General features: G+C 43.8%; 1 protein-coding gene across 1 annotated transcript in view; it reads left to right on the forward strand.

Moving 5' to 3' along the window:
* Positions 1-21,647, forward strand: part of LTBP1 (latent transforming growth factor beta binding protein 1) — a 375,845-nt gene that overhangs the window by 30,982 nt on the left and 323,216 nt on the right. The window contains exon 3 of the mRNA XM_077812182.1: positions 4,873-5,161. Within this exon, the coding sequence (XP_077668308.1) occupies positions 4,873-5,161 (289 nt within the window). The remainder of the gene's footprint in view (positions 1-4,872; positions 5,162-21,647) is intronic.

The following is a 21,647-nucleotide window of genomic DNA, read 5'->3' on the forward strand; positions in this document are numbered from 1 at the left end:
GGGGGGTGGGTTGGATGGGGCTGCAGGGGGCAGTCAGGGGTGGGAGGCCTAGGGGTGGTCAGGGACAGGAGCAGGGCGTAGTGGATGGGATAGGAGTCCCGGGGGAGCTGTCGGGGGTGAGAAGCCGGGGGTGGGGTCGGATAGGAGGCAGGGGCTGGGCCATGCCTTGCTGTTTGGGGAGACACAGCCTCCCCTAACCGGCCCTCCATATAACTTTGGAAACCCAGTATGGCCCTCAGGCCAAAAAGTTTGCCCGCCCCTGTCACACATCATGATGTTTGGGACAGCTGTCTTAGTCCTTTCAACTCACTCTTCTAGCTGTTTCACTACCCATTGTTAGCCCATGGTACTTTTTCTTTCAGTTCCACTTAGCAAGTTCTATTGAAATATTATTGGCAAAAATGCTATTAAAGATTCTAGACTGCATTTTCTAAATATGTAGTATTTTTAATTGGATTATATAAGATTCACTTCTGCACTGTACACACTAGCAGGTTATTGCTGTTGGAATAGTTTGAAATATAGTTATTGATTATGAATAAGGCTGTGAGTCTGTCAGGGAAGTCATGGATTCTGTGACTTTCTGAGACCTCCATGACTTCTGCAGCGGCCAGCGCGGCTGGCCCAGGGGCCTCCTGAGCAACTTGGGCAGCCCCATGGCCAGCCTCACTGGCGGCTGCTGAGGCAATCTCGGTCCACCGTGCCTCTCTCGCCCGCCCCCACCCCAGCAGCAGGACTTTGGGTGTAGGAGGGGGCTCAGGGCTGGGTCAGGGAGTTGGGGTGTGGGTGAAGGGTGCGGTCTCCGGGCGGCACTTACCTCAGGTGGCTCCCAGGAAGTGGTGACCTGTCCGTTGGCTCCTAGGCAGAGGCATGGCCAGGGGGCTCCATATGCTGCCTCCGCCCCGAGTGCTGGCTCCGCAGCTCCCATTGGCTGGGCTGCGCCCCGCCCCCAAGCACTCAAGATTTAGTCAGAGGTATAAAATATAAGCAATGGACAGGTCATGGGCTGTAAATTTTTGTGTACTGCCCGTGACCTGTCCATGACATTTACTAAAAATATCTGTGACTAAAACCTAGCCTTAATTATGAAACAATAATTTTGGGGATACTGTGGCAAATTAATAAAACCTGAGTCCAGAGGCAAAATGCAACTAAAATATTTAGTCAAGAAGATTTGTTTTTATATTATAAAATATATTTGTTGCTGTAAATCCTTATGCCAGCTTTCTGAGAGAAGGAAAAAAAATCTCTCCTTTAATCAACCAAAATATAAACAAATGTAACAAACAAATATAAACAAACTTGTTATAAGGGACCATCTTTTTGTTCTCTTTGTATAGTGCTTAGCACAATGTGTCCTGGTCTATGACTGGGATTCCTGTGTGCTACAGTAATACAAATAATAAACAATAACATAATATTTAATGTTATATTCCTCTGGTACCAAACTTTCTTCAGCTATGTAAAGCTCAAGAGGAGAGAGGTACCACTGAAGAACATGTTTATTAAAGAATACGACAATATGGAAAACACAAGTTGAGGTTACATAAAATATTCTGATTCCAATTTAACACTCAGGTACATGCACCATTAACTGGAAAATTCTCAGTGACTAGCACCCAAACAATCTTAATTTGACCCCACATTTGTTTTAAATATTTTAGGGACCAATCCAACTTTCATGGAAGTTCCAAGGAGTCTTTCCTTTGACTTAAATGGGTATTGGCCCAGGGCCTTGCATATATTTTTTTAACATAAATTTGGATAATTTAATATGCTTGTGTATTTATTCTGTGGTATCAGATTTGATGGTTTGTTATGACCTAAACTGTTCCAATTTTAAAATTGTTAACATAATGTTATAATTTGGTATCAGTTATGTTTAGTCTATATTTAAAGAATAACTTTATCTCTAATGATATTAGGGGTATATAGAATTATTATGCTCAATAAAAAGATAGTAATTTGACTGTGATTACATTCTACAATAATGGGGGCTGTAAGAAATTACCTTTAGATAGATATTTGAATTACATTAAGGTTGTTTTGAATTGTTTAGTGCAATAAATTTTAATTTAATTTAAATTGAATTGTTTTCAGAAGTAGTTGGTGACGCTCATTGAAGTGGGGGATGGGATGTAACGATATGAGTTTTCTGATAGATTCAAACAGAACGGCTCTTTGCTGAATAGACTGCAACGTTGATTGGAAAAATAAGGCACCATCCTTGGGTGCAACACAACAGTTCAAGTAGAAATTACAGGCTTAAAACAAAAAGAAAAGTACATGTTAAGACACCAGAGAAGAGCTGGAGCTGACCAAAAATAGCCAGTATTGCAGAGAAAGAAACCGCTTTCAAATTCTGTGAATACAATATTACCGGTAACACTGCAAAAAAGGAAATCTCTGTTTGCCAGTTGACGTTTGTTGGTTAAATGGGATTGAAATATTCTGGTTTAAGTGGGCTAATGAAAGAGATTACCCACGCAGACCACTAGACTGTTTTGTTGCAACTCTCACATAGCTGGAGATTTGTTATAGGGAGTTTACTGCATCAGGATTAGCACAATTTTCATTAATCATTTTTTCCTCACATAAATTAATTGTTATGGTTAAGCAGGTGTTAGGCTGACGCTGGCTTTGAAAAGCTGTCTGGCATTGCTAACTATTGTAACTAGACATATTGAAAGATCTGTTGAGACAGGAAGGAAGAAAAATGCAGAGATTATGGTATACATTATTTGTCTGAAATTTGAAGACAATATGATTGTTTTAAAAAACAAAACAAAACACCAAAAACCCTGCTTTTTAGTTTAGATGGAAATTGTTCCAACTTTACTACACATGGCATGAATCTTATTTCAAAAGGGGAAAGAACTGTTTTCTATTTTAGAAGAGACAGTGTTTTGTTTAAAAAGCAAACTACTTTGACAGAAATTGTGCAAAACTATGTCCTCCACAAAAAGATAGGGAAAGTTTCTACTTCCTGATGGTTCAGGAAATCACAGCAAGGAAAAAACTTGGTGATCTTACATGATAGGTAGGATAATGTAACTATACATTTTGTTGCTTTATCTCATTGATTTACAATGCTGCTACTGATATTTATTATTACTATTACGCTCTATAGAAAGTTTTGTTTTTTGTTTTGTTTTGTTTTTTCTTTTAAGGCCAAATTTTGGGCTTATGTGTCTGTAAGGGATGCAGTATATCAGTGGCTCTGTCTTTCCAGACTATGGCACCCCTTTCAGGATTCTGATTTGTCTTGCGTACGCCAAAGTGTCCCCTCAATTGAAAATTACTTGCTTACAAAATCAGACATAAAAGCACAAAAGTGACACAGTACACTATTACTGAAAAATTGCTTACTTTCTCATTTTTACCATGTAAATATAAAATTGACTGGAATATAAATATGTGTCCATTTCAGTGTATAGTATATAGAGCAGTATACAAAAAGTCATTGTATGAAATTGTAGTTTGTACTGACTTTGCTAGAGCTTTTTATGTATCCTATTGTAAAACTAGGCAAATATCTAGATGAGCTAATGTGCCTGTTGGAAGATGTCTGTGTACTGCCTGGGTATGTGTACCGGGGTTGAGAACCACTGCAGTATATTCTTACTGCCACCTGTACTGGTCCTTCTTTCACTAGGCTGACTGATCCTGATGTATAAGTGGGTGCAGTTTGGGATAGAAGGGAGTGGAGTGATGGACATCAGCTTTGTTTTTGAGGTTGGAGGTGGGCAGCAGGCAGCCACCTCTCAGAGGGTTTGTATACTGCAAGATTTGCAGATACTTGAGCGTCTGTTAATGGCTATAGAACAGCTGGGGCCAGGATTTGCAGGGTTTGGTTATTTGTTTTCCAAGATGGTATAGATGCATGCAGTTAAAATTTTAGGGAAACAATATGGTCCAGTAGATTGAGCATGAAGATGAGAACTTGGAGTCCTTGAGTTATAATCCTGACAGACCTAAATAATCATTTTGATAATGCTAAGAAGCTGGGTTTTGGAGACCGACATTCTCTATCCTCTAGTTCGTTCTCAAGTACTCTATAAATTGTGCCATGTTTGTTCATGGGGGTATTACATTACTTAGCTCTGATGGAGGTTTTGCTGCAGTCTGACACACATGCTTTGAATGTGGTTAAGGATTCATTATTGTGCTTTCTCATCAAGGAAAGCTATTTTCTTGGCAGTGTTGCTAGCTAGTGCTAGGACCACTTTTATGAGTACATTTTTTTTACACTATTACTATGGCATATGTATGTAAGAGGAGTTTTAGTCTCAGCTTTAGTGGAAGGGAATAGGTGAATAATTTTTAACCTTTCTGTTCCTCATTTTACTGATCTGTGAAATAAGTGGAACAATTTCTAATAGTACTTATGGCATTTTTTTTTGGTGCATTGAATATTTGTAAAGAGAATCTGGTTCCTTGTGTCAATAATGAAGTTGCATAACTTGCACCAATTTGATATTTAGTGGGTGTGCAAAATGTGTCCAATTTACACGTTAAAAGATGGAAAGCTGGGAAATGAAGCAGAAAGCTACTAACAGGAGGGTATATAATAAAGTAGGCTCCCACAATTTATCTTCTGTTCTGTTCTTTGTTCGTCAGCCTTCTGCCCGTCCTCATGTAAGCACACCCCTTGAATATCAAATCAATGCGAGTGTCAAATCAATGTGAGTTACACATCTTTACCACATATACAGTTTTTATATCACTGCCGAATTTTGTTTTCAACCTTGAGATTTAATTCTGTCTTTGGGAAACTCAGTAATGTTGCCATTGTACTTTGGGGGAGGGTTTGTTTCCATCATGCTTTGCTTCATCGTTACTTTCTAAAATGTCTTTTTTTTTTTTTCTTAGCTAACTGTTCACCACCATGCCAAAATGGAGGGATGTGTCTGCGACCTCAGCTTTGTGTGTGTAAACCAGGGACGAAAGGTAACTCCTGTGAGGATACTGTCACGCAAGATACTTCTTCCACCGGAGGTCAGGGCCCTGTGGCACCACCGTGGCCAATTCCTCAGCAGGCTGCTCAGCAGACTTTCTCTCAGAAGGTACAGGTTCCACAGAAAGTCAGCCCAGTGGCTCAGATGACGTTCACTCTCAAGCAGAAGCCGCCTGTTGGATTACCTCAGCAACTGCAATCACAGTAAGTTTTCCACCCATCTTTCTTTTAAAATATATTAGATTTAGGGAAATGCATAATTTAAAACAAAATATTATTCCTTTTGACTGTCTTTGCAAAGCTGAGAGACTATTTATTAGCTTGGAGATTTTTTCAAAGAGTTGTTGTGTAAAAGCATCATTTATTCTATTCTATTCTGTTTTTTATTTTATTTTATTTTAAAAACCTCATTAAGTAGATCCACAGGGCCTTTTATAATATATGGACCAAATCCATTCAATGTATGGGAGAAGTGCCATTAAAGTCAATGAACCTGATTCTCTTCTTATTATGATTTTTACACTGATGTCACTATGTTGACTTCAATGGAATTTACTTTTAATTTACACCTGTGTGAGATGAAAATAAGGCCCAAAATGTCATAACTGTTGGAGTTTAATTGAGAACAGAATCCAGCATAGTAGGACTATGCACATGAACGAGGAGAGTAAAATTTGACCTTTACATTGTACTCTGGTTCTTCGTGGCTTTTTCATTTATGATCTTAACGGCTAGAAAAGTTTATTGCTTCTTCATGGTAAGGTTCACAGATCTGTCAGGATGCTTATTTCAGCCTGTTCGGAACATGGGGGCAGAACCTGTCATTGGCAACAGGGGAATTCTCCCCTCCTTAAGTTCCCTCCAGTTTTTTCTGCCTCCACGTCGGCTGGTGGCTCAACCAGGCCTCTCTGCTGCAGCACTTTCCTGAGGGAAATGCCAAACTTTATTTACAATGTTTAGATTAACAGTTTGGCTCAATAATGTAGCTGTCTAATTCTGTGCTGTGTCTCAGGGCTGCGTTTACCTTTTGGGGAGACTGTCTCCTACACTCTGCTTCCCCTCTGAGGCATGGTGCCCCTGTACGTTTGAGGGAGAACTCTGAGCAGAGAAAACCCAGAGACAAAAGGCATGGTCTGTGTCTCCTGCCTGTTGTGTCTGTTGCTCCTTGGGAGGGTGTAAGAGAGGGATAAGGATTTCCTGTCACACCTAAAAGATTGCTGCTGCTGAGTCACCATGCCCTAATGTCCAGGTTATTGTTTCCATCTTCTGTTTAAGCTGCCATGCCTTGTCACTGCCTCTATTTCTTCCTCCAGCTGTTGTCTAAGGAATGAGGAGAAGGACAGCATCCCAGGTGTGGAAGAACTGGCAGGCAGTAAGGGGCCTCTTGGCCCACTGTAAAAGGGGTATGCCTGCCCTGTGGCGCCCTCTGCCTTGATTTCCCTATCACAGATTTTCAGGAATAATCCAGAGGTTTATACTCAATAACACACATCTTTTTTGGGGACTGGTTTATTAACCTAAAACAAATCCAAGGTAGCAGGGCCCAACTATGAAATCGAAAGACTCAAGGAAGCTAGACCTCTTCAGCATGAAAGTGTATTACGCTGGGGGGGCTCCAGCTTTGGATTGCTAACCAGCGAGTGATCCTCAGTAGATGTAACTTTAATTCATGGAATATTGTGATGAAATTTGAGAGTTAATCCCCACAAATTCTAGAGCAGAATTTGCAGCTGTGATGGAGGGCAAGGAAGTGACATGGACCTCTTTACAGGCTTTGCTGGATGCGGCAGACTTAGCCATGTGAACAGTGTCCTCTGCCATAGCCATGAGGGGGAGCTCATGGCTCCAAGTATCGAGCCTCCCACAGAGGTCCAGCAAACAATTCAGGACCTGCCCTTTTTGGAACAGACTGATTCCAAGCTCCGTAGCCTAAAAGACTCACCCCTGTCACACAGAAGAAACATTTTAAGTCCTAGCGCCCTCCACTCTTTTATCGTCCCCAGCCTAGACAGGACTTCTCCAGAAAGGGGGGCAAGAATGGCAGGCACAAGCCTTGACTAGGCAATCCTCTGACTCTAAGCACGCCTTTTAAGGGTGTGCCGCAGGGGCGATACACCAGTCCAGTAACTGGATTCTTCACCTCGTTTTCTGAACAGTCTGTCCTACTTCTATCGTGCTTGGGTCCAGATAACCTCACATCGCTGGGTTCTCCACACAATAGAAGTGGGATCATTCTCTCCAATTCCACTCCTCCCACTCCCCTTCCCAGTCCCTCTTCAGGTACCCTTCTCACACGCAACTCCTCATGCAGGAGGTTCCTCAGGAGCTAAGGGGCATTTACTCCCGATATTTCCTAATCCAAAGGGGGGTCTCTGACCCATTCTCGACCTGCGAGACCTCAACAGATTCATGAAGAAGTTGAAGTTCAGCATGGTCTCGTTGGCCACCATCATCCCATCCCTGAATCCGGGGGATTGGTAGCCACCCTAGACCTGAAGGATGCATGCTTCGACAAATTGATAGTCCCAGCCCACAGATGCTTTCTCAGGTTCGTAGTGAACTGCAGTCGTTACCAGTTTACAGTCCTCCCCTTCAGCATGTCTGCAGCCCCTCAAGTTTTCACCAAGCGCATGGCAGTCATAGACACCTCCCTGAGAAAAAGGCAGGTGCTGGTATTCCCATACCTTGACGACTGCTTGGTCAGGGGCCGCTCCACAGTACAAGTGGAACTACATGTCAGCATGCTAAGGGGTACTTTCAACAGGCTGGATCTCCTGCTTAATGTACAGAAATCAACTCTATTCCCTATCCAGAGAATAGAGTTTATCGGGGCAGTGTTGGACTCGGGTCAAGTCAGAGCCTTCTTGCCAGAGTCTTGTTTTCAGACAATGCACGACATCCTAGAAGGCTTCAGGCAGTACCCCACCATTACAGCAAAGAATTGCTTGACGCTCCTTGGTCATATGGGATCTTGTACGTACGTAGTACAACACGTGAGGCTGAGGCTCAGACCTCTCCAGTGCCTGGCTGGCATCAACTTATCGACCTGGCCACGACAGCCTGGACAAGGCGGTCACATTTCTACCATAAGTTCTTGGGTTTCTCCAATGGTGGATCAGTCCACAGGCGGTGTGCGCAGGAGGTCCCCTTTGGCAAACTGCATCCCTCGCTGTCCCTGGTCACAGATGCATCAGGGATGGGGTGGGGAGCACATCTGGGAGAGCTCAGGACACAGGGCCTTTGGTCCCAAGCCAGCTCTCACTTCACATCCATGTCAGGGAGCTGAGAGCGGTTTGCCTGGCATGCCAGGACCTTCCAAGCCCACTTGAAAGGGAAAGGTGTGTCAGTGGTGATGGACAATATGACTGCAATGTTTTATATAAACAGACAGGGCAGAGCTCGCTCCTCTCCCTTATGTCAGGAAGCCGTCAAATTGTGGGACTTCTACATAGCCCACTCAATACATCTGGAGGCATCCTTCCTCCCGGGTTCTCAGAACAAGCTGGTGGACCATCTCAGTAGATACTTCCACAACCACAAGTGGTCCGTTCGCCTGGACATGGTGAACACCATTTTCCAATGGTGGGGAGTTCCCCAGTTGCCACAAAAAGCAACAGTAAGTGCCTGCAGTTCTGTTCCTTCCTGAATCACCGTCCGAGCTCACTTGTGGACTTATTGCTCCTCCCCTGGAGGAACCACCTGTTTTACACATTCCTGCCTATCCCACTTGTCCACAAGGTTCTGCTCAAGATTCGCAGGGAGGGGGCTACAGTCATACTGATAGTGCCAGCCTGGCCTCGATGGCACTGGTATATCATGCTTCTGGAGCTATCGGTGGACACCTCAATCTCCTTGCCCTTACTTCCGGACCTGATCACTCAAGTCCCCGGCCATCTCCAGCATCCCAACCTTGAGTCTCTCCACTTCGCAGCTTGGAACCTTCATGGTTAAACCAGGTAGAGCTAACGTATTCCGAACCCATTAGGGAGGTGCTCCTTGGCAGTAGGAAACCTTCCACCAGGGCCACCTACCTGGCCAAATGGAAGAAATTCTTGATCTGGTGTTCGCAGAGCTGCACCCCTCTGATGCAGTCATCAGTAGTCCAAGATGAGAGGTATCGGCTACACTTAAAGAAGCAGGGCCTGTCAGCCTCATCAATAAGGGTTCACCTCACCGCCATTTTGGAAGTCCACCCAGGAGTCACTGGTCGATCAGTCTTCGTTAACCCAATGGTCGGTCAGTTTTTTAAAGGTCTTGACAGATTATACCCACAAATTAAGATCCCAAGCCAGGATCAGCTGCCTAATCTGGTTCTTTCAAGATTTAATGGGGCCTCCCCACTTAGAGCCCCTAGCGACTTGCTGTTTACTTTATCTGTCATGGAAGTTGTCATTCCTGGTCGTAATAACATAAACAAGAGAGTGTCTGAGCTTAAGGCCCTAACTTCTTACCCTCCTTACACCGTTTTTAACACGGACAAAGGTGCAGCTTAGGTGTCACCCAGCCTTTCTCCCAAAGGTCGTCTGTCAGTTTCATGTGAATTAGGACATTTTTCTCCCAGTTGTTTTGTTTTTTTTTCCCCTAAGCCACACAATCAGGAACAAAGACTCCACTCTTTGGATGTTCGGCAAGCACTGACCTTTTATATCGAATGCACGAAGCCATTTCGTAAGTTGAACCAGCTGTTCATCACAGTAACAGACAGGATGAAGGGCTTCTTGGTATCTTCTCAAAGAATTTCATCAAGTATCATGTCCTGTATCTGGGTATGTTATGATTTGGCAAAGATACCTGCCCCTGCACTAATGGCACATTCTACAAGGGCGCAGACCTCCTCAGTGGCATTCCTGGCCCAGGTCCCGATTCAGGAGGTTTGCAGGGTGGTGACATGGTCCATGGTCGACACCTCCAGTTCCTGTTATGCTGTCACCAAGCATGCCTGGGACGATGCAGCATTCGGCAGAGCTGTGCTTCAATCAGCGATTCCATGAACTCTGACCCTGCCTCCTAGGTAAGGCTTGGGAGTCATCTATTTGGAATCAACATGAGCAAGCACTTGAAGAAAAAGCGGTTACTTACCTTCTCATAACTGTTGTTCTTCAACATGTGTTGCTCATGTCTATTCAAAGACCCACCCACCTTCCCCTCTGTCGGAGTATCCAGCAAGAAGGAACTGAAGAGGCGGTGGGTCTGTGGGGACCTATATACACTGCTATGAAGGCGCGACTCTAGGGAGCTTCACAGCCGACCCAAGGGGTCCCACTAGGGGAGAAACCTTCCGACGACAGTGCATGTAGCAGGTGCACACCTACTTGGAATGGACATGAGCAACACATCTCAAAGAACAGTATTTATGAGAAGGTAGGTAACCATTTTTTCCCAGCTATCTTAGTCATACAATGGGAAACTTTATGGAATGCAGAGGCTATTCAGGAGTCAAGGAGAAGAGTCAATTTACAATCCTGACTCCTGCCAGACACTACAGAAAGGAATACAACTCACATGACAAGCTGAAGCAGTCCATGGAGTACAAAAGGAGAAAATATCTGTTTGCAAGAGGTAGCTAGAACAAGCACAGGGTCAGTAGCTTCCCACTGTTGCATCAGAGCTATCGGCAGGTCTTCAAATTAGCTTTACCTGGAATTAGGCCCCCCCAGTTGGTACCAGGTTCTCTCAATGTGGGAGCAAAAGAGCTTACATGTAGCTTTGACTAAATGAAATCACTGGACACTGCCCAGAGGGGTACCCAATAGAGCTGTACAAGAATTACAGGAACAGCTTTGTCCCATTCGCAGTCTCATGTCACAACATGAATGAAAGGTCACAACATGAATGAAATCATCCATCATCTACTTCAGAGCGCGGAAACCTGTTTCCCATCCTGTTTTTATCCCCTGAGACTCAGGGTTCTGCTCTGCTTGTTGTTATCTGAAAAATCTAAATAAGTTCCTCATGGAGGCTTGTCTTCAAAGTTATTCCCATTTTGCCATCCTCAGACAATTCTTATGTTTTGCAGATGGATGGCAGCTTTTTTCGTTTTCCAGCTTTGATGATTACCATTACATCTGCTTCCAGGATCCCTCTCCATGATCATGGTAGCACTAATATTGGCTTTAGGGAAGAAGAAGAAGAAAAAATTCACTTCCAGGACAGAATTCTGATGAAAAAACTGAACAGAGTGAATGTTGAAGACAACAAAGTATCTTCGATTCAAGACAAAACAGACACCTGGTTCAAGAGAAGTCCATTCTAGGTCTGTGTTGAGGATACAAGGTCTCATCTCAGAAGAATGTTAACAGAAGATGAAGATTGCCGTAACTGAAAACAAGTGGTGTCACAGAAACAAAAATTCAATTCTTACTGGAGCATGTTGGGAATTTTGATCTCATACACAGGCATGCTTTTATGATCCAGAGTTCATATTATACCTATCTAGTAATTCTGGACATTCCCGCCTCATCTCCCCTTATCTCATCCATTGGCAGAGATCCAGCTCCAGTTGTATATTCTCTACTCCCACAACTAGTGAATGCAGAGAATCAGGTTGTTTTTTCTTTTTTAAAGGATCTTCCCAATTCGGTTCAAGGAATTGGTACCAGAAGGAGAGAGCACGGTATCCACCATTCGGAATGCAATGATTCATTGAATTCTCAGAGCTTTGAATAACAGACCTGTTCTGGTCAGGACAGTCAATGTGTCTGATTATGTTCTTCTTTCCGGTTATTATGAAAACTCTATCAGCTCTACTCCAGAGAAGTCTTCTGTTCTAGGTAGAGCAAAATTTCCTGTTTCTATGTGCACTGCTCACCAAAGGAGAGATGAACTCAAAGACTTACATGGTAGAAGTTAGGTTAGCAGAGTGGTTCTGACACCCAGAAATATTTTTCATTGTAAGTCAATTTGGAGGGCTGGTGACCATCATCTTTGGATCTGGAAACAGTAAATAAAGTACCCTGCCTCCCTGTATGTCAGGACCTGTGTTGCGAGATCGTGAATGACATCTTGCAAAGCCAGGGAAGGTCCAAGCTATGTGCTGTCCTACCTATTCCACTGATCCCCTAGGGAATACAAAAGATAGAAGTGAGAGAACAGTAGTGAAACTGTTTCTGACTTTTTGGTTAACCTAGCCTGATTCACCTAGCTTTGGACCTTCAGATGCGTCTGCATCACAGAAGAGCTCTGCTACTGTAAGACCCACCCTCCACTGGGGATCAGACTGATTTATTTGGATGAAGTGATTATTGTCTCATCGAACCCAAAAGAGAAGTGAACAAATAGAACATATTCTACTGACTGGTGCAAAGTCCATAGTTTAACTGCCATGTTAAACGAGTGAAACGGCCTTGAGTGGCCATAGGCAGGAGAGCTTTATTGTGGATGTATGAGTGTCCAAGGAAAAAGGTCAAGTCTCTGTAGTATAATGCTTTCATCATGTTCAAGAGAAGAAAGTTTTTGTACAGATCCCTATTTTAGACGCTTCCTTAGGATGTCACTTTATCCAACCATGCAAGGCCATAGAGCATGACCTTGGAATCTCATTTTGCTCTGTACAACACTACCGATATTGAAGCTCTGCAGAAGGTGATGTTATGTTTCCTACTCTCTAGGGTAGGCCTCCAAGGGCATACTGTCTAAAATCACATGAGTATTCTTTATTGGAAGTTGGGAATTTTCTCTAACTAAACCCATTAATGTACTTTTAAATCAGCGTGGTAGTCCCTCACAACTGTCATAGCATTCCTTTCCAAAGTACATTCAAGAAAAATTCCTCCTTTGGTTAAGGTTCAAAGTTCAGTCCTTAGGAATAATGCAATATTAGGGCAGAGTAGTGGTGACTGCTGTACTGAGATCTGCTAGATGGCCATTAGTTAACCAAATTCTACATATTAATCATCCAATCTTAGTGAATGACTTTTCCTTTCTTTTGGCTGAAGTCTTCTTCGGCTTTTATTTTAAGGGGAGGATGGAGGAGATATTTATATGTAATCTTCTTCATTTTGGATGTGGCATGGAATGTTTTGGACCTTGAGGTTATATACAATTCATTTCTTATCTTTTGTTGTGGTCCTGTTTAGCATATGATCTCAGCTGTGCTTGAATCATACTCTTGTTAGATTTTATCTATTATTTGCTATTCTTAGCAGTTTTAGGTATTTTAGATACTTTTGTCTAGGGTTGGGGGTTTTTTTTTTTTCCCTGTGGTTAGAACACTTGGCTCCATGACAAGCTCTGTCTTGGTATTGATCACATGGCAGAACTGAGAAAGGGGTTCAAAAGGTGCCCTGATATAGTTTCTGAATCCAGTGCCTACACCAGGGATGATTCTTTCTGGAAAACATAAGAACGGCCATAGCGGGTCAGACCAAAGGTCCATCTAACCAAGTATCCTGTCTTCTGATAATGGTCAATGCCAGGTGCCCCACAGGGAATGAACAGAACAGGTAATCATCAAGTGACCCTGTCACCCTTTCCCAGCTTCTGGCAAACAGAGGCTAGGGACACCATCCCTTTCAATCCTTGCTAATAGCCATCTATGGACCTATCCTTCATGAATTTATCTAGTTCTTTTTTGAAACCTGTTATAGTCTTGGCCTTCACAACCTCCTCTGGCAAAGTGTTCCACAGGTTGATTCTGCGTCGTATGAAAAAATACTTCCTTTCCATTCCTCCTAACTGATGTGTGAGGTGTAGATCTGGCTCTTATTCTAAGGGCTTACAAGGATCAACAAGTGAAATATCAGACCTTCCTGATTAGGAAAGCCGTGTGTATGACATCTGTGGGCTAGGGCTGGTTCAAAATTTTTAATCTATACTGTTTTTTGAGGAAAAATTGGGTTTTTAGCTCCAATTTTTTAAAATTTTATTTTACTTATTTATTTTGGCAAAAAGTATCGGCTTTCCACAGAATTTTATTCCCCCCTGTGAAAACCCCAAAATACTTGGATTTGAAATGCCGCTGCAGTCCCTCATGGCAGTTTTCATTTGCTTGCCTCATCATGACCCCATTTTCCTCTATGGGCTGGGCTTTCGGGCCATGGTGAACCAAGGCCGGGGACTCCCCAATGCATTGTTGCCCCTCTCCAAGAGATAAAGATTGTCCTGAATCATGAGAGAAGAAGTCTGATCAGGGAGCCTGGCCTATAGAGGAGTATTGGAGCATGAAGCACCTGATCTACGAGTCCTGTCAAGCACCACAGCAGTATTTCCAAATAGAAAATTTTAAGTTTCTGACAAAATTTTTCAGTATTTGAATTGTTCAACTCCAGTGGACCTATTAGGTGACCATGACCATTGTTCCATGAAGAACTCTAGTTGGTTATCTTTGACTTCCAAAAGCCCAAATGCAAGTGCTTAGAAGTCATTGACTACAGTTTTGACACTGCTGCTGACCATGTAGCAGAGTTCTGTGTCTAGAGATTCTGCCTGAGAGAAAAAAGTCCACAGAGGCTTTGAACAGTGCCATGCTCTCTGCAGTATCAAGGCTTTGATCCCTGGTATTTCCAATCTCAAGAGATCAAAAGTCATGAGAGTAGCCCAAAAAATCATAACGAGGAGTCCAGGGGCACCTTAAAGACTAACAGATTTATTTGGGCAGAAGCTTTCGTGGGTAAAAAACCCACTTCTTCAGATGCATGGAGTGAAAATTACAGATACAAGCACAAATATACTTGAACATGAAGAGAAGGGAGGACTTACAAGTGGAGAACTAGTGATGACAAGGTCCAATAATTGAGGAGGAGGTGTCAATACCAAGAGAGGGAAAATTGCTTTTGTAGTGAGCCAGCCACTCCCAGTCCCTATTCAAGCCCAAATTAATGGTGTTAATGAAACTTAACAATTAAATTGCAAATGAATTGTAGCTCTGCAATTCCTTTTTGAAGTCTGTTTTTGAAGTTTTTTTTGTTGCAGGATGGCTACTTTTAAATCTGTTGTTGAATGTCTAGGGAGATTGAAGTGCTCTCCTACTGGCTTTTGTATGTTACCATTCCTAATGTCTGATTTGTGTCCATTTATTCTTTTATGTAGAGACTGTCCGGTTTGGCCAATGTACATGGCAGAGGGGCACTGTTGGCACATGATAGCATATATCACATTAGTAGATGTGAAGGTGAATGAGCCCCTGATGGTGTGGCTGATGTGGTTGGGTCCTATGATGGAGTCGCTAGAGTAGATATGGGGACAAAGCAGGCAATGGGGTTTTTTACAGGGATTGGTTCCTGGGTTAGTGTTTCTGTGGTGTGTAGTTACTGGTGAGTGTTTGCTTCAGGTTGTGGGGCTGTCTGTAAGAAAGGACTGAGATTTTTTTTAAAATAGAAAACTGTAGTGTGGGTTTTGTTGGTCTTTTCCTGTCATGAGAGAGAATTAGTTTTGCCCACTCTCCCAAATTTATTGGGTAAGGTGAGTCTGGCACCTGCTGAAAGAGCTCTAACCCCCACATCTACCATCTTCTGCCCAGCCATTAATTCTGCCTCTGTCTAGCCCCTGCCCCATCAGTTCAGACCCATTCAGGTCACTTCCCCAGCTCCATCCCCAGTTCTGGTCCATCAATTCAACCGCCCAGCTCCCACCGGTTCAGCCCCACCCATCTCTATGCAGGAGGGGGGAGGAGCAGAAGAGCTGTCCTATCTCTGTTGCTCCTAGTAGGGGAACGGGGAGAAGAGCCACCCTTAACTGCTGGGCTCTTTTTGTTCCTTCCTTTCCTGTCCCTTCCTGTGAGATAGGCTTTGGGTTGCCAGAGGGAGCGGGAATGGGAGTGGTCAGCCTGCAGCAGCTCTGGTTGTTTGTTCTGTCCCAGGAGGTGGGCAGGTGGGGTGGATAGCCAGTCAGAAGGCTCAGATTCAGTAAAGGGTGGCTATTCTCCCCCCACACCCCCTTCTTGGGTCATCGTGAGACTGGCTCCAATCCCAGTAAAAATCACAAGAGTTGGCACCAGTGGATACCCTCCGTGGCTCTGACATGGATGGGAGTTATCCAGTGCCAATCCATTGGTGCCAGTGACTGGTAAGGGGATTGTGCAGGGTCATTATGCTGGGGGTACCTGTGACACCAGATTAGCTGAAAGAAGCCTCTCAGCTAATTTTCAAGTCTTCAGACCAACAAGGTCCTTTGGATTATGTTATGTGTAAATCCATAGTTTCACTTTCCTCCACGTTCTCTTAAAACACGAACTAAGAGGAAGTGGAGTGGGGAGAATTTCTTGGTGCCCAGAAGGTCAGAGCGCACCAAGAAAAACAAGTGTCTTTTTTTAGGATTGGAGATTGGATCTGGAGTCCTCTGTGCCATGGATTATGGTTCTGAGTTGGGTTTTTTTTTAATTTAACCAGTGCAGATCCCTGTTGTGCCTACTGTTTCCCCACTGCTGAAGCCCTAGTGCACCAGTTACAGGGCCTACTCATGCATAGATGGATCCAGTGGGGATCAAGCTACTCATCTCCCCATTATGAGCTTTCAGTTCTGGGGGAGGTCTAAATTGGCCTTCGTTCCATCTGGGTTGGATTTTGAGATGGACAACTCCTGGAACAAGAGGGTTGTTGGCCCTAGGTGTAAAAACCTACAGGGCAGAAATCTGGGACCATGGGTGTTCTGGGCTGCTGACTGGTCCGCATCGCCATGGGAGGTTTAGGCTGGGCTCCCATGGGAGGACCCTGTGAGGCGGGGCTTGGCAGGAAGTACCACCCATCAGGACCTGTGTGGCGGCCCCTCCTAGCCCATTGATTGGCTGGTACTAGTACTTGCCCCTTCATGTTTCCTGGTTTAATAACACAGACTGCCTGCCCATCTCTGCTCCAGATTCTACTTGCAATAGACACTAGACTCTGGCTTCCTACCTTGGTTTGTCCTCGACTTCGCTATTAGATTGCTGTCTATAACTTGGTGCCCAACCCCAATCTCCTGGTAACCTGACGCTGCCTGCATCCTGACACCTGATTCTCAGTCTGCCCACTGTCCTATCTTGGACTGGCCTTCTGGTACCAGACTCAACCTGACTCCTGATTCCCTCACTGGACACTAGGTCTCACTGTCCACATCCCAGTTATGGCACTAGGAACCATGGTTTCCTTGTGAGCGCTCACAAGAGCTACTACTATCATTCTTCCTTAGCAACTTGTGGACAATATTTGCAGGTCACTTATTCATACCACCATATGATGATGTGTCCCTGGTGGCATAGACTTTCTTGTACAATTATACCAACAAGTAGAGAATACCTCACAGTGGAGCCTCAATTTTTTAATTAACTTATCAGTTATTTTCTTTGAGAGATACTGAGTAAGTTTAAACTGGGATGTCCGTTGGTAACAGCAGAATATTCCATAGACATTACAAGGTAAATATATTCCATATGCCTGAGACTTCTGCCCTCTGTTTTCAATGCATTTCAGGAAAGGGAGCTACATGTAAAACTATACCACCAGTTAAAATTTAGTTGGTTGAAATGGAAGTTGCAGCCACTCTATCCTAGGTTGTAGTGTTGTCAAAATGTTTTAATTAAACTGGATAGTGATTGGCTGGTCAATACAAGGATGAGAGGCTTGGACATATGTCCAATTTTAATGTTCATTTTAACTTGACACCATAAGTTTCTATCTTTTTTTGCTTTTTCCAGTACTGCCTATCCAGGACTATCCCAGAAACAGTGGCATTCTGAGATACGCCTAACGCTGTGTTTTTTTCTCTGTATGATTTCCCCTTATTGCTAACCATACCTTGCTCCCCCCAGTAGTATCAAAGACAGCAGCTCTAGAATGCACAAGGCTCTACATGGCTACCAGCATTTTAACTGCTTTGCTGTCTACCACTGTTCAGGACAAATCTAGACAACATAGTGAAGCGGATGCTGGCATCTTCTTTGTTAGAGCTCCTGCCATTGATACTACTAGTGGAGCTTCATTGGTGAAAGAAAGAGTTCAAAAGTTGGGGGAAAATAGGCCAGTGCAGACAAGGCTGGTTTAATTACAAAACAAACTGTACTAAAGAGTTGTTTAAAACAGCAAAAGAACTACTGGTGAATGTGTATCATATCCAGTCCTGGAGGGGTAGAGTAACAGCTTCCTAGGTGATAAAGGATCTGTATTTCCCTTGGAAACAGAAACCTACAGAAAGCATCATCGGAGGTTTGGTGTATCTGAAGTAGGACAAAGTGTAATGGAATTTGTTTCTGGACAGCATGGACCAAATTCTGCTCTTACTAACACTGGCATAAATCCAAAGGAACAACTAAAGTCAACTTTGGGAAAGCTGAGAAGCACTTTTGGCGTGATCTAAATATGCAAGCATGTTAAAAGGCAGGAAAATCTGTAAAGTGCTCTAGGGAATCTAGGATATTGTAATATACTAGGGAAAAACTGTTTTCAGTCCTCCCCCAATAACAGGCACTGTGTGCTTGATTTGTGATTCTACTCCAGACCGCTAATTGTAGGGCAGTAGCTTCTGGCATTATGCCAAAAGAGAAGCCATGGTTATGGCGGAGCTGGCTGTCTCTGTGCTGGGGATAGTTATAACTATAGAAAACTGCTTTCCTTACAGGAATCACCCAGGGCTTGTCTACATGGTGCCTTAGCCTACACTAGAGGGGTGTAAATTCTAGTGCACAACGTGCTAGCATGCACTAACTGGCCCATGTGGACCCTGCTGGTATGTCCTAAAAGAGTTCTCCAGTGTGCGTTAATGTAGTCCCATTTCAACGGTTCTACATTAACATACATTAGGGAACTTTTAATGCATGTCACTAGGGTCCACATAAGTCACCAGTTAGTGAGCAACATGTTAGTGTACACTAGGATTTACACCCCTCTCATGCAGACTAAGGCACCATGTAGACAGTGAGTTAGGGAAGGAGTGCTTGAACATTGAGGAAGAGGATCACTAGCTCTACTAATAACTTCGAACTTGGTAGGAAAATTAGTATAGACAAGAGCTGAGTGTTAGGGATGAGAAGGAAGCAAGCTAGAGAGTGTCCTTTCCCTGATAACATGTGGTAGTCAGGCAGCCCCAGATAGGGAACAGTCCAGCGCTCCTAAGTTCCTGTCTACTTCTATGGAACACTACTTGCAACAGCAGACAGGAAGAGTGGACATCCCTGAAGAAGTTAGTTGGTTAAATATATCCTGATATCATGTCACATGTGATGTTTGGCAACATACTATTATTGGGTTTACTAGCTCTTCAGTTTATCATCTGCCATATTTGTGTTCTGTCCTGTAAGTAGCTTAGTTCACACAAGGCATGTTCTATTCAGCAGACCCTGGAGTAACACCCATGCCTCTGCCCCCACACAGAGGGAGCAGAAAAGGGTGGAGCTTCACCATTTGGCGTGCATGAAAATAAGAGGATCCTAATTGTGGTCACCCTGTCTGAGAGGTTGCTACCCATCAGTCTGCACTGGCATAACTGGGGCACAGAAAAGAATAAGACATTCTAATAAAAGCAGAGAATGCTTCCACTGTGACTTCTCTCAGCAAGCAGAAGGGAACATGATCTTCCCTGTAGAAGGAAGCATAGCTTCTGTTAACATAGGCGAGCAGAATCTCTCATCCCTGTATGCCCTACACATAAGAGGAAAATCCAGTACTGCAGGAAATTGACTGAGCAAGCACATGATAGACTAGGACAGCACCTGTGTGTTGCTTTTTCTCTCAGGGCTATGACCAATGTATTCTCAGCAGTTATAAGCTACTATGCAGCTCTTTCTAAGCAAGCACATTCATTTTTAAGATAAAAGCATTACAGTGAAAACATATAAAAACAATGAAAGTTCCTAAACACATGCTAAAAGCTTACTCGAGGTTACCCATCAGACTTATGGGGCTTAGTAGGCCAAGTCTTTCCAACTCTTCCACATGCGTTGCATTCCCCCCCACCCCTCCATCCTCTTGGACAGAACATCCTGTCCGTTTGCTGGATAAGAAGGAAGGCCCTGAGTCAGTTTAACTGCAGCCTTTTAATATCAAAAGCCCCTTCTTTGTCTGTTGGTCTCTAGAAAACCCAGTTTGAACCAGTAAATTGTAGCTTCTCTAGGGAGAGGTACCCCTCTGAAGGTGATTACAACGTAAGTGATTCACCCTAAACCCTTCCCAATGTTTTTGGTTCCTGAAGGAGCTGTGGTAACCCTTGCCTGGTTTTGTATATAGTTTCTGGCTCTCAGTGATATATAAAAGCCATTCATAAACTTAATACAATATGGTCCCCAAAGATATTGCATACAGTTGCAATATCTATCACAACGATATCCAGAATTCCTCAGTCAGCTGGAAAGAAGAAGATAATATTGTCACATCCAGAGATTCTTCAAGGTATCTACCATGTCAAATCCTCTATAAAGTTCAGTCATGAAAGCTGATCTTAAGTGCTCTCACAGACCCACCATTTGAGTCTTCTTACCATGAAAAGGTGTTCTTGGTGGCAATTAGATTAATGAGGAAAAAGTACTAGTGTTAGATATTTTATCTATGCAGTTCTACGTATGCATCATCCATACAGACAGTGTAGTTCAGGGTAGTTCTCTACCTCATTTCAAAAAACAAACTATGTTTTGCAAAGCACTAGAGCTAATATTACTAATTTTCTGGCTGAAGCTAGCTCATGCTTTTGGGAAAAAGATGGAATTTCTTGATTGTCCATAGGTCACTCAAAATTTATATTCGATGCACCAAATATTGGGGGGCTGTCAAGTGTCCTTGTAGCGATGTGAAGACTCACTGGTGTGGTACTTTCTGCTGGTCATTTGGGAATTAGCTCTTCTTCAGCTCTGGAGCGCCCTCTGCAAGCCTGTGTCTCACCTGCCACTGGCCCTGTGTTCCTCCCAGACCTCTGTGCCCTTTACCTTGGCATTCTGTCCCAGGGGAACCCCCAACCCTCTACACCCACCTTGCCTTAGTGGCTACTGCCAGTCAATCATCTAGCCCCCACTCACTGGGACAGACTGCAGTCTTGTAATGGCCACTCATCTTTGGCAAGGGGTTAGGGCCTACTACTTTGCCTATCCTTGGCTACCCCTATGCAGCCCCAGTACCTTTTGTAGGCCTTCATCAAGGCCTGCAACTTGGGGGTTTACCAGGCTAGAGCTCCCCAGCTCCTCTTTGCTCTTCCTTCGCACTGCTCTGCTTCAAATACCTTGCTACTAGGCAGCTAGCCCTTCCCAGTCCAGGGCTAGAGTGAGACTCCTCCAGCTTCTGGCCCACAGCCCTCTTATCAGGGTCAGCTGGGCCCCAATTGAGGTGGCCACAGCTGTAGTCAGCTACACAGTCAGCTTCCCCCAGCTGTTCTTAATCCCTTTCCCTGCTGCAGCCCTCTCCAGGGCTGCTTTTAACCCCTTTTCTGTGGAAGTGGGGCAGCCACCCCACTAGTCCTGTTTTGTACTACAAGGAAAGGAAGATGTCAAAAGGTCCTGTATCCAGGTGGACTAGATACACAATATCAGAAGCATGGAAGGGTAAAGAAAGTTGTCTCTCCAATCAAGGTCCAAGCTCACTTGGTATAAGCAATGGCTGTCTCCTAAGGGGAAAGATCAAATCGTCTTTTGAGGAGATTTGTGCGGCTGCAACTTGGTCTTTGGACCATGGATTTAAGAAATTTTATAAACTGGATCTTTAGTAGCTTTAGGTATTAGGGTTCCTTAAGCAGTTATATTCCAGGGAAGAGATTGGGGGAGGGAGTCTTTTTTCCTGCCCGCAATTGATAGACCTTATTC

The sequence above is a fragment of the Eretmochelys imbricata genome, chromosome 3, assembly GCF_965152235.1.
Source record: "Eretmochelys imbricata isolate rEreImb1 chromosome 3, rEreImb1.hap1, whole genome shotgun sequence".
In the NCBI taxonomy this organism is placed as follows: Eukaryota; Metazoa; Chordata; order Testudines; family Cheloniidae; genus Eretmochelys; species Eretmochelys imbricata.